The sequence below is a fragment of the Stomoxys calcitrans genome, chromosome 1 (assembly GCF_963082655.1).
Source record: "Stomoxys calcitrans chromosome 1, idStoCalc2.1, whole genome shotgun sequence".
NCBI lineage: Eukaryota > Metazoa > Arthropoda > Insecta > Diptera > Muscidae > Stomoxys > Stomoxys calcitrans.
Window position 1 is genome coordinate 133,401,350 of NC_081552.1, and position 14,422 is coordinate 133,415,771.

At 41.5% G+C, this 14,422-nt stretch overlaps 1 protein-coding gene across 1 annotated transcript in view; it reads right to left on the bottom strand.

Annotated features, from left to right (window-relative positions):
• The window catches only part of LOC106089744 (fat-like cadherin-related tumor suppressor homolog), a 737,514-nt gene that overhangs the window by 321,379 nt on the left and 401,713 nt on the right, over positions 1–14,422 (bottom strand). Inside the window, exon 16 of the mRNA XM_059363292.1 lies at positions 10,146–10,546. Within this exon, the coding sequence (XP_059219275.1) occupies positions 10,146–10,546 (401 nt within the window). The remainder of the gene's footprint in view (positions 1–10,145; positions 10,547–14,422) is intronic.

A 14,422-nucleotide genomic window follows, 5' to 3' on the forward strand; every position in this document is an offset into this window, starting at 1 on the left:
GCCAATTTGATGCACCACGTTTCTTCAACAAAACGATTTCGATATGTGAGAAGGTCAAATACTGACCTTGGATACGAGTGATCTTGGATAGGAAACTTAATTTGAAGTGTCACATTCAGGAGCGTACTGAAAAGGCTCACAGATGTGGGGTGCTATGTAGACGGGCCATAGACTCGTAATTAGGGCTGAATCCGAGAGTAGACTACTAGCTCTACAGACCGTGATTATATCAATACTTACTTACGTCTCAGTAGTTTGATGGGCTACTTTGGAGAAAAATTGCAACATAAGGATGATACAATAGGTTCAGAGACCATGTTGCCTTGGCATAGGCGGAGAAACTAGGGCACTGGGGACTATTCTATACATCCGACCTATTGACATACAGATTAAGTGTGAGACAGCCACTGCGGCTATGAAATTTAAGGCGATGGAGAATGGATTGAGGATGGGAGCAGCTCATACCATCGCGGTATAATCGAGGCGATGATAGGAAACCTGGAAGGAAGGGAAGAGATTTCCGATCGGATACCAGAGGCGACACTTAAGGTCGAGTGCGAGACACAGATGCCAGCGGAACAGTCTTGGACCGATGGCAATACCCTAATAATGCCGTCTGGAAGATCATGTTACACGCATGGATCAAAGCTAGAGAACAGGACATGGTGGTACGTCAAATGACCACCATACGGTCCTACAGGCGGAGATTCGGGTGATCACGGAATGCGTGATCAAATGTAAACATCTTTACGGACAGTCAAATGGCCATAGGGGCACTAAAAGGAAGTCAGAAGGAGGTCAGTATAGCTATCGGTATCATAACGGGATACATAGGACTACGAGCTTACTGATGCAAATCGATGCGGAAGTGATAGCATGTGGGGAAGATGATGACCATCATACGGTCCTACAGGAGGAGATCCGGGCGATCACGGAATGCGTGAGTACGTCAAGTGTAAACATCTTTACGGGCAGTCAAATGGCCATAAGAGCACTGAAAGGAAGTAAGAAGGAGGTTACTATTTTAATATTTAGAGCGCACAACAAACCGATTACTGGATTAGGTGTATGTCCATAGTAGCATGCGGTGGACTAACATCCTCGCCCCCTTTTGAACCTAATTTACACCTCGATAGTATATATCGGCCAACTAGCTAGCTCGATAAAGTGTGGCGGATTGCAGGGGACTGGAAATACCCTGCCACAATCGAGACCGGAGGCATCGAAACGGGACCCGAAAACCCCTGTATGGGTGGGTCATCTAGTTATACTGGGCTCAAGGTGTGCGCCAGCGGGGAAGCAGGGAACTCAGAAAGTACTTCGACAGCACTAGCTAGTGAAGGAGGAACCGTCCACACCGCAACTGTCCAGTGTCCTGAGGAAGAGTGGTTCCACAGCTTTCTCACCTACCCCTGGATGTGTATGGAAGCACATCAATACAAGATCTAACGAATCTTGTGAGGATGAACTCCTTGTGGAATCGGAACACGAGGTTAACACAACAGTGGTTAGAATCGGAACACGAGGCTAACACAACAGTGGTGGAAGCTCTGAATCCTAACTATGGCCCGGTTTCTACAGATAAATCTCCACCATTGTAAGGCCGCTTCGGCGGCACTAAAGGTCCTCCTGATAGCAGGGGGATTTGACGTGGTTCTTATCCAGGAACCGTGGGAGTGTGGAGGACTGGTTCAGGGACTAAGAATTCCGGGATTTAAACCACTCAAGGGTACGGGGAATGGGAGTCACAGAGCCTGTATTCTTGCAAAGAGTAGTCTAAACTTTTTTCTTCTTCCAGCCAGCCTTGAAATAAACAAGTCTCATTACTAGCTGGCTTCCCCATATATATGGCACACGAGTCAGAGATGGCGCCTTCAAACCTTAAGTCGCTGGTAGAAGCCGCTTCTGTAGGGAAGAAGAGCCTGTGTGTTGGATGACCACAGCTTCTCTGATCAACGTTATATTAGTTTCAGCCTTGGAAAAAATACTGCAGAAGTGGTCCCTGGCTAAACAGAAGAAAAGCTGATTTGGATAAATTTCGGTACAAATTTTGCACGTCGATCCCTTCTAGACCAGAAAAGGAAGTGGAATCTACGGAGGGTATAGACATAGTGGTCAAGTGAATTACGAAAGCCCTGAATGAATCGCTTGTGTCAGCATGTCCTAGTGCCAAGTCAAGGGGCAAAATACCTGGGTGTTTTGCTGGATAGGAAATTTAACCTCAAATCCAAGATTTTGCAAAGGACTTCCCCTATACACCTGCAAGATAATAAAATCGTCTGCGTAGCAGACGGCTTCAAATCACTCCCCTGTCAGCATCCGTAATAGGTCATTTATGGTGGTCACCCATATAAAACTCACCCTGTGGCGTGCCCTGTGCCACTTCCTCCCTTATATTTATGCCATTGGACACACAATTTATCCACCTGTTCCTTAGCATATGGTTTATCCAGTCTCTAAGGACCGTGTCCACATGGTACTGGTCTTAGTATTGGATCAGTGTGTCGGTCGGCACATTGTTAAAAGCCCCCTCGATGTCAATGCATACCGCCAGTGTGTAAGTTTTGGCATTGATGGATTCTTCTATTTTATGCACAACCTCGTGCAGGGCAGTCTCCACCGACCTTGCCTTGACATAGGCATGCTGTTTGTATTTGAGCAGTTCGCTGGATGTCATACTCTTTATCATGGTGTCCACAATACGTTCCATGGTTTTGAATAGAAAGGACGGAAGACTTATGGGTCTGTAGGCCTTTGGTGGCATGAATTCTTATCCAGGAACCGTGGGAATGTGGAGGAATTCCCACAATGCTAATGCACATCACCATATATGGGGAAGTTCGGATGTCAACGAAAGGGGTGAGCTGCTTATCGAATATAATGTAATAATAATATAATAAACCGACCTTTATTACCAGGAACAGGCAGGAGGTACTAGATATTACCTTTGTAAAGGAAAATATAAGTGGAATAATATCCGACAAGGATGTGTTGGATGACCATAGCTTCTCTGATGATGGTTTTATTAGTTTCAGCCTTGGAGAAAGCAATGCGGAAGTGGTCACTCGGCTAAACAGAGGAAAGGCAGATTGGGATAAATTTCGACACAAATTCTGCACGGAGGAAATAGACATAATGGTCAAGCGGATCACTAAGGCCCTTAATGACTCCAAGTGCCAAGCCAAGAGGCAAACAGCGATCGTAATGATGGAGCCCACAGCTGGTTGGTCTAAGGAAGGACTGCAGAAAATTCTTTAACAGAGCATAAGCCACGAGCAACTATTAGGACGAGTTAAGAATATATAAGGGCGAGCTGCGGAAGGCTCAGAAAAAATCCTGGGTAGAATACTGCAGCTCTGTGGAGGATACATCTGAGGGCTCTCAGCTAAGGAAGATTCTGTCCGCGAAACCTATTACGGTGGGGTATATTAAGAAGTCAGAGAATGTATGGTCAATGTCTACTGGGAAAACACTAGAACTACTCGTTAATACACATTTCCCGGGTAATTTTCCAACGGACAACGTGGTGCCAGAAGAGGTCAAATTCGTCGGAATACTGTGTATGAGGCGAAAATCTTGTGGGCGATAAGAAGTTTCGACTCCTTTAAGTCTCCAGGCCCTGATGATGTATCACCGGTTGAATTACCAGCTGTGTCTGGCTTAAGGAGATATACTTTGCTTGTATCAGAATGTCATATTTACCTGTGGTCATAAATACCTAATCCAACATTGTGGAGAGGGCAAGAAACGCAACATTTGCCCTATACACTGCGAGAGAGCCATTGCCAAAAGTTTGGGGTTAAGACCGCGTGTCATGCACTGGGTATAGACTGCAGTTGCCAGACACATGGCGCTAACAGAGAAAAAAGGTGGCAAAAAACAATTTTCATATGCACCTACGAAATTTTGAAAGAACCTCTCTTATGTGAAACATTCTAACGATTCCAAAAATGCTACCCAAAAAAATGTCCGACATATTTTCACATATGTCGGACATATGTTGACATATTTTCAAAGTTCAAAGAAGGCAAATTTTCAATTTTCAAAAAAAAAAACACTATTTTAAGGTATTTTTTGTCCGATTTAAAGTGTTATATCTCAAAAAAAAAAAAAAAAACTAAGTCAGGGATTGTCTTTTTTATTTTGTCTATGGAAGGATATACCTAATAAGTGTAGAATTATCAAAAAATAGTAATAATTTCTTTGAGCTTTTCCGATAAATTTAATATTCAAAAAGTACTTATTTTTCAACTTTGGTCGAAAATAAAAAAAAAATACCCTCGCCATATTCCGTACGCCCTTTGAATGCCCTTCAACATATTTGAGTATTGAGCAGTGGGTGGACTTAAGTATTGAGCAGTGGGTGGACTTCTAAACACCCAACTTTTGCCAATGGCAAAAGTTGCCCTATACACCTGCAAGAGGAGTATAGGCAACCTGCAAGAGGTGTATAGGGCAACTTTTGCCATTGGCAAAAGTTGGGGGTTTAGAAGTCCACCCACTGCTCAATACTTAACCGGATCCAAAGGATGGCTTGTTTGTGCACCGCAGCCGCACTGAGGACGACTCTATCTGATGCAATGAATTTAATGCTACATCTTATTCCTCTTGACATTGTGGCTACCCAAATTGCAGCGACTCTTTATTGGTCGGGTAACCTTTTCGATATGTCCAGTTCTAGTTTTTCAGAGTACACCGCAAAGCCCACCTGGTCGTCTAGTTTGGAATCATTCGTGTAGAAGTCTATGCAACTTCTATTATCAGCGATATCGCAGTTCTAATCGGTTCTTTCAGGAATAGTGGTACAGACTTTATATCCAAAAGCGGCTCAGGCAGGGTGTAATTCACCCTGCCTGGAACATTGAACTGTGGGTGGACTTTTGAAGCGCCGCACAAGGGCGGGATTTAATTTTTTTCGTTGCAAAAATCATATCTTTTAAACCGATAATATAATGATTTAAACGGCATAGGACGGATGCTATAAAATGAATGCTTAAAAAGGTGCTTCGCCTTTATGGTGCTTATTTATCGCTTTTCAAAGTCAAAATTTGTGGAAAATTGGTAACTAAGTGTTATTTTATTTATATTTATTTTTTGTAAAATTTTATCATAATTCGTAATTCAGTTTTATTCGGAAATTTTAAGTTGTGAAGCGTATAACTTATAATAGGAAAGGGCAATCTTTATCAAAATTGTTTAATTATTCGGAGAATTTTGTAACCTTTCCAATGGAATAATCATATTTGTAATTGGCAAGGAAATAGTGCCACAATTGCAAATATGCCGACGATACCTTCACTGAAATCTTAAACTCCAATATCTCATAAAATGTTGAAGGCATTCTAGAAATCTAAACATGTTTTTGTAGGATTTTAAGAGCTTTATCTATTGCAGAATCATAACAATCGGGCTATAAATGCCTATATAGCAGCACTTCAAAATTTGAAATGCTAGAGGTGACCAATATTCACGCCCCATGTCAGCCCCTAGACTTACTAGGGTCTCCAAATTTTGCGTAAATGTTGGAAATCATCTCTACATTGTCAAGTTTCGTGTAGTTTATCCGTTCAATACATCTTTTGTAAATTTTTTGCCTTTAACAAAAATTGGGGCAACCACACTTCTTTCAAATATGTTGAGGGGCATTCAAAGGGCGTACGGAATATGGCGAGGGTTTTTTTTTTTTATTTTCGACCAAAGTTAAAAAATAAGTACTTTTTGAATATTAAATTTATCGGAAAAGCCGATAACAAATACCTTAAAATAGTGTTTTTTTTTTTTGAAAATCGAAAATATGTCTTCTTTGAACTTTGAAAATATGTCAACATATGTCCGACATATGTGAAAATATGTCGGACATTTTTTTGGGTAGCATTTTTGGAATCGTTAGAATGTTTCACATAAGAGAGGTTCTTTCAAAATTTCGTAGGTGCATATGAAAATTGTTTTTGCCACCTTTTTTCTCTGTTAGCGCCATAGTGCGCCGTTTGGCAGACCACAACACCATATAGCATTATATGTCTGGCAACTGCAGTCTATACCCAGTGCATGACACGCGGTCTTAACCCCAAACTTTTGGCAATGGCTCTCTCGCAGTGTATAGGGCAAATGTTGCGTTTCTTGCCCTCTCCACAATGTTGGATTAGGTATTTATGACCACAGGTAAATATGACATTCTGATACAAGCAAAGTATATCTCCTTGAGCCAAGGAACCAGTCTATCAGACACAGCTTGTAATTCAACCGGTGATACATCATCAGGGCCTGGAGACTTAAAGGAGTCGAAACTTCTTATCGCCCACAAGATTTTCGCCCCATACACAGTATTCCGACGAATTTGACCTCTTCTGGCGCCACGTTGTCCGTTGGAAAATTACCCGGGAAATGTGTATTAACGAGTAGTTCTAGTGTTTTTCCAGTAGACATTGACCATACATTCTCTGACTTCTTAATATACCCCACCGTAATAGGTTTCGCGGACAGAATCTTCCTTAGCTGAGAGCCCTCAGATGTATCCTCCACAGAGCTGCAGTATTCTACCCAGGATTTTTTCTGAGCCTACCGCAGCTCGCCCTTATATCTTCTTAACTCGTCCTAATAGTTGCTCGTGGCTTTTGCTCTGTTAAAGAATTTTCTGCAGTCCTTCCTTAGACCAACCAGCTGTGGGCTCCATCATTGCGATCGCTGTTTGCCTCTTGGCTTGGCACTAGGACATGCTGACTCAAGCGAGTCATTAAGGGCCTTAGTGATCCGCTTGACCATTATGTCTATTTCCTCCGTGCAGAATTTGTGTCGAAATTTATCCCAATCTGCCTTTCCTCTGTTTAGCCGAGTGACCACTTCCGCATTGCTTTCTCCAAGGCTGAAACTAATAAAACCATCATCAGAGAAGCTATGGTCATCCAACACATCCTTGTCGGATATTATTCCACTTATATTTTCCTTTACAAAGGTAATATCTAGTACCTCCTGCCTGTTCCTGCTCACCGCAGCTCACCCCTTTCGTTGACATCCGAACTTCCCCATATATGGTGATGTGCATTAGCATTGTGGGAATTCCTCCACATTCCCACGGTTCCTGGATAAGAATTCATGCCACCAAAGGCCTACAGACCCATAAGTCTTCCGTCCTTTCTATTCAAAACCATGGAACGTATTGTGGACACCATGATAAAGAGTATGACATCCAGCGAACTGCTCAAATACAAACAGCATGCCTATGTCAAGGCAAGGTCGGTGGAGACTGCCCTGCACGAGGTTGTGCATAAAATAGAAGAATCCATCAATGCCAAAACTTACACACTGGCGGTATGCATTGACATCGAGGGGGCTTTTAACAATGTGCCGACCGACACACTGATCCAATACTAAGACCAGTACCATGTGGACACGGTCCTTAGAGACTGGATAAACCATATGCTAAGGAACAGGTGGATAAATTGTGTGTCCAATGGCATAAATATAAGGGAGGAAGTGGCACAGGGCACGCCACAGGGTGAGTTTTATATGGGTGACCACCATAAATGACCTATTACGGATGCTGACAGGGGAGTGATTTGAAGCCGTCTGCTACGCAGACGATTTTATTATGCTTCTAAGGGGTAAGGATCCGAACGAGCTATGCAGAAGGGCCGAAAGGGTCTTGCATATGGCATATGACTCGGCTAGACCCAAAGAAGACTGAAATATACCTGTTCACGAAGAAGACGAAGGTGGGCCAATTTAATGCACCACGTTTCCTCAATAAGACGATTTCGATATCTGACATTTTCAAATTCTTAGCTGTGATCTTGGGCAGGGAACACATTTGGGAGAGTACTAAGAAGGCTCACAGTTTTTGGGCACTATGTAGGCGGGCCGTAGACTCGAAATGGGGCCTGGCTCTACAGGAGCGTGATTAGACCAATACTTGCTTACGCCTCAGTAGTTTGGTGGACTGCTACGGAGAAAAAGTGCAACATAAGGACCATACAACAGGTTCAGACAACATGTTATTTTGGCATAAGCGGAGTGATGATATCTGACCCATTGACATACAGATTAAGTGTGAGGCAGCCACTGCGGCTATGAGGCTTAAGGCGATGGGAGAATTGATTGAGGATACCTGAGATGACCCATGAAGTAGAGTGCGACGCACTGCTGCCATCGGCACAGAAAGGGCAGACGATTTGGCGGTGAAGCCCAGAGGACTGTCGTCAATAAACTTGGTTAACCCGAAGCCTTTCGGGTCGACGCAGTCCGAGTTAAGGGAGTGGGCGACGAATGTGCATGCAACATTGTGGATCAGCGGTAGGACGGCGAAAATCCAATGGGGGTATCCAGATCGTGAGAAGATGAGGCTATTACTGGAAGCAAGTAAGAAGCAGGTCAGTATAGCTATTGGTATCATAACGGGACACATAGGACTACGAGATCACTTATGAAAAAGATGATGAGACGTTGGAGCGTTTCCTTTGTCACTGCCCGGCTTTCGCGTCTAACAGATACCGGCATTTAGGCGGAGACACAATACCAGATATGAAGCAACTTAGGGGAGTGGTATTGAAAATAATTAAGGATTCTGGAATTCCTAACTTAAAATTTTCTTTTTAGAGGTTGCTTTATAGTTTTTAGAGCACACAACAAGCCGTTTACTGGCTTAGGTGTGTGTCCATAGTGGCATGGATTAATATCTGCACACTCTTTTCAACCTAACCTAACTACTTATTACGAGATACAGAAAATTCATTAGGAGCGTAATAAAAATACGTTCAAACGGGAATCTGTAAAAAGGTACCATTTTGTGCGCTTTAGTACGTAAATGTATTTACATCAAAAAATCTCCTAGTTGCCCGATATGTATTGCCAAGGTGTGCTTGCATACCTAATATCATGGCTCAAGCTCAATCCGTGAAGAAGGCATCATTTTGTACGTTGCGCTCGCACACTCACTCTGCACACAAAAGGATAACCTTTTGTTGTTGTTGTTTATGGCACACGCTGCGTGTAAAAGCATTTTGAGAATAGACAGCGCACATGCGTTTTATGGCATAGTAAAAAAGCATCAAGTAGGTATGAAGCATTTCCCTGTTTAAATTACCTTTGCACTGCTGTTGTTCTACTTTGCTACACATGAGAAAGGAATAAAGAAAAATCAAATAAATCAGGTTCCTCGCAGAAGCGGTTAGTAAGAAGGCACAATACTTTGTTTGGCATCGCACACATACGAAATGTTCGCACTGCCAGATTAAGGGAAGTTTTTGAATGAGATTTTGACTAGTAGGCAAATGGAGATGTGTGTCTCAGTGGCTGGTAACATTCCATACGGGGTTTTTCATGTAATAAGCTATAAAAAGATCGTAGTCACGACAGCAATAAAATTGAAGAGAGACTTTTCACCACCTTCTTACCAATGGCCGCAATGGCTATATGTACAAGGTTCTGTTGACAAGGTAATTTTCTTTCCGTAATATTCCAGAAATGATATAATCTTCTCTTCCACCATAATTTGTTATGGTCAAGTAATCAAAACACATAAAAAATAGCATTCAAAAAAAATTCAGATTGTTCTTTAAACAGCAGGTTTTGTTAGCTGAAATAGGAGTACGAAATGTTTGCTAAAGCAGAATCACTATTTTTGAGAAGTCATGTCTGCTTTCCCTTTTTTATCAAACAAAAACAGTTGTTTTAACAAACATTTTTAATAACTAATTTCGTTGAGTGCAGCATATTTCGATCACTAACAAAATGAAAAATTGCTGTCATGCATTAAATTGAATAAAAAAAAAAATTAAAAAAATAAAAAAAACCACGAGGGAATGGATTACGAAAAAATAGTCCCCAAAACTAGGACAAGTCCTATGTACGAACTTGCCATTTCTAACCATTAAAGACATTGGACTTAGTTGCTTAAAAGTTACAGCGTACAGAAGGTGAACGATTGTAACGAGACCTTCGTTAGAGATCAATAGTTTAAAAGTAGTTGACTTATTTTCTTGAACTACTTATTTATTTCGAACTACCGTGTGACAATGCATTTATATAGAATGATCATTATTTGACAAGGTTTAGTTTTAAAATTCGAAAACAAAATAAAAAAATGATAATATTTATAAATTTTCTAGAAATTCCTACATCGGTTATTAATAAATTTAAAAATTAGTTACCTTTATTATTAATTTATCTGGATCGTCATTTTCCTGAATGTGTACTGCATAAACTAAATTCTCAAATATTGGACTGTGAATATTTTCGGGCAGCAAACTTATTTTCACTCGCGCATAACTTATATGAAGTCCATCGGTGACAGATATATTCAGAATCGTCTGCTGGTGATTCTCCAACTTTTGGTTGTTTTGCATGAATATAATTCCATTATTTTCATCTATGGAATAAAGCTGATGATCGTTGCCATCCACAATTTTGTATTTTAATTGATTGTTGTCGCATTCGTCAGCATCATACGCAATTGCTCTCATCACAAACTGTCCTCTAGATGCATAAATCGAAAGTTTACCAGAAAAGGATGGCTCCACAAACTTTGGTGCATTGTCATTTAAGTCTTTTACTGAAAAAACAAAAATCCAAATCTAAGTTTTAGTCAATGAAAATTTAAACAGCATCAGTAAACCGTAAATAGGTAAAAACTGGCTTCGGTGTTTACAATACATAACACTCTCTTTTTCCTGTAACAAGCCAATTATAAATTCGAAATATTGATCTGCGACCCCATAAAGTATACATATTCTTAATCGTCTGGACAATTTGAGTCGATCTTGCCATGTCCGTCCTACCGTTTGTCTGTCGAAATCACGATAGCGGTCGGACGCATAAAGCTAGCCGCTTGAAATTTTGCACAGATACATCTTGTTAATGTAGGTCGTTACGTATTGTAAATGGGCCATATCGGATGGATGGGCATACAACATTTAGCCCCTTGAAGCAGCAATTGTAACCCGATCGGGCTGAACGACGTCCGATAACCGTGGCAAGTACGGTTGAAATCGGCCTATAACCTGATATGGCTCCCATATAAGCCGATCTCTTGATTTCACGTCTGGATCCCCTTGGAAACCAAATTCTTTGTCCGATTTGGCTAAAATGTTGTATGTAGTGTTCTGTTACAACTGTGCCCAATACGGTCCACATCGGTCTTTAACCTGATGTAGCCCCCATATAAACCGATCTCTCGATTGTCCTTGTTCGGATCATAGCTTTCATTGCCTGGTTTGACAGAAATTTGGTACGTAGAGTAAAATTATGCCGTTCAAATAATTTTATTTTATGCCCATTTTACGCAGAATCTATGGTGGTGGGTTTTAAAGATTCGGTCCGGCCGAACTAAGTATGTTTTTACTTGTTTTGTTAATGGATCTATCTAAGCGTGAATACTACGACGTACCAAAGTCCCGCCAAACCCTACAAAAATTTGAGAAGTTTATCCCCTATAAACTATTGTATTTTCCTACTACTACTATTTTCTATTTGTATACCCTCCACTATATGATGTGGTTTGTAACTCCTCGAAATATTCGTCTAAGACCCCATAAAGTATATATAGTCTTGATCGTCATGACATTTTAAGTCGATCTAGCCATGTCCGTCCGTCTGTGTGTCGAAAGCACGCTAACATTTGAAGGAGTTAAGCTAGCCGCTTGAAATTTTACACAAGTACTTCTTATTAGTGTAGGTCGGTTGGGATTTTAAATAAGCCATATCGGTCCATGTTTTGATATAGCTGCCATATGAACCGACCTTGGGTCTTGACTTCTTGAGCTTCTAGAGGGTGCCGCAATTGTTATTCGATTTGACTGAAATTTTGCACATATCGTTTTGGTATGACATCCAACAACTGTGCTAAGTTTGGTTGAAACATCCTGGTAAAGCTGTCATATAAACCAATCTGGGATCTGGTTGAAACATCCTGGTAAAGCTGTCATATAAACCAATCTGGGATCTGATCGCACTGTGGTTCGAAATCGAAAAATTCTCAAAATCCTTCTGTAACTATGAAGTGGATAAAATACTGCAATTTTTAATGGACCATTTTAACCACCAAAGGGTTCAGGGTTCATCATCGACGGTGGCATTTGGTCATAATACAACAGCTAAACTTTGTATTGCTTGACGATAAGACATTTGTAATCAGATACCTTATGGTGATTTCGATTTTGAAAAAAAATGCTACACTAATGTTAGGTTAGGTAAGGTTGCAAAGAGGGTGCGGATATTAATCCGCCCCATGCCACTATGGACATGTTCGTCATTCTGTTTGTAACTCCTCGAAATATACGTCTAAGACCCCATAAAGTATATATATATTCTTGATCGTCATGACATTTTAAGGCGATCTAGCCATGTCCGTCCGTTTGTCTGTCGAAAGCACGCTAACATTCGAAGGAGTAAAGCTAGTCGCTTGAAATTTTGCACAAGTACTTCTTATTAGTTGGTTGGTCGGTTGGGATTTTAAATGAGTCATATCGGTCCATGTTTTGATATTCCTGCCATATGAACCAATCTTGGGTCTTCACTTCTTGAGCTTCTAGCTTATTCGATTTGGCTGAAATTTTGCACATATCGTTTTTGTATGACATCCAACAACTGTGCTAAGTTTGGTGCAAATAACCTGGTAAAGCTGTCATATAAACCAATCTGGGGTCTGACTTCTAGAGCCTCTAGATTTAGATAAAATTTTACGTGACATGTTGACGTTATGAGCTACAACTGTGTATGGTTCAAATCTACTACAACTAAGTATGGTTTAAATCGGTTCTTAACCTGATATAGCTGCCATATAAACCGATCTTGACGTCTTGAGCCACTAGAGGGCGCAATTCTTATTCGATTTTGCTGAAATTTTGCATGAGACGTTTTGTCATGACTTCCAATAACTGTGCCAAGTGTGGTTGACTTTGAGTCTCTAGAGGACGCATTTCCAATCCGATTTAGCTGAAATTTTACACAATTACATTGAATTCAATTATGGTCCGAATCGGACCATAACTTGATGTAGCTCCAATAGCATAGCAATTCTTTTGTTTGCCTAAAATGATATACCGAGAAAAGAACTTAACAAACGCGGTCCATGGTGGAGGGTATATTAGATTCGGCCCGTTCAAACTTAGCACGCTTTTACTTGTTAGACCTATTTAGGAGCCATTTCAACAAAATAAGATTCTTATTTCCAGACCGCTCTTTATGGTGCTTGATGTGATTATGTGAGAGCATGAGTGTACTCTGTGTTACAAATTTCAGCTCAATCGTCAATTTTTAACAAGTTAACTCACTCAGTGAAATTTACAATGACCCATTTTCGGGCCCGGACCAACAATTTAAAGATTTATAAAATCAACGGTAGAGTTGCTTTCACTTTGGCTTACGACACTAAAAATTAAATAATGATATTGACACCTCTCGAGCTAGAAGTTTACACAGATACCGAGATCGCATTGGCTTGGCTAGGGAAGGCGATGAGAACTTATTAATTGATTTAGCACGACATGGGAAGACTTAGCATGGGTCTTGCCGATAGCCTGTGATACTCGATATGACTAAGCGAGTTATTGGCACCCGAGGCGATCGGTCGTACAAGCTTGCTCACTATGGAGCTTGACGAGGACCGTGTTGAAATCGAGTGCGAGACACTTTTTCTAGCGTCACATTCTTGTCTTGGCAGTAATCTAAATGTTCATGCTACGCGGAAAGTGCAAATCAAGGAGGAAGAACTGGTCTAGGCGCCTATATTAGGAACTCAGAGGCCGAGTTCTGTTTCCTCTGGCTGACCATAGAAGGAATGCATCAGGTTTTACAGTTTTAGTGCGAGATTGTAGAGTGTCAAAATCGTCTCGGATAGTAAACGGCTTTTATGGCGATAACAACTAAGGCTGTAGGGTCAAGAATTGTCTTAGAATGTAAGGGTTGGTATACTATTCTGCACCCCGAATAGCCGCTGAAATTTTGAATTGTTTCGCGAGCGAAATTTTACAGCAGTCATCAGTTCTTTTTTTTCCGTCCGATACGGCATGACTATGAGCACCACACAGGCTGGAACTTTGAGCTCCGACTTGTGTGGTGCCCATCGTTATCACGGGAAGCTTAGCTGAAAGCTACCGGGCGCGTCCACAGGTTGGGGATGGTGGAAAACTCCGTTTTATGCGGAGTAGCTGCAAATGCGGCCGCGGGCAGTCAGCGATTTTCGAGAGGAGAGTCTCAGTGAGGAGTCAGGTGGCACTGGCTCTTAATTAAATACTGAGTGCCAATGATACTCGAGATGACAAGGCTAGTTATTGGCGCCTTCAAATAACCAGTGGCCAACATCATCCGTTCCCAGGTTAGGGGAGGCTGGCGGCGAGCGTCGGATCTTGGAGCAAGCGGCTCGCCACAACGAGGGATACATGCAATCCTACAAAACCCGTGCGGTTGGGGCGCTGGGCCAGTAACCCGC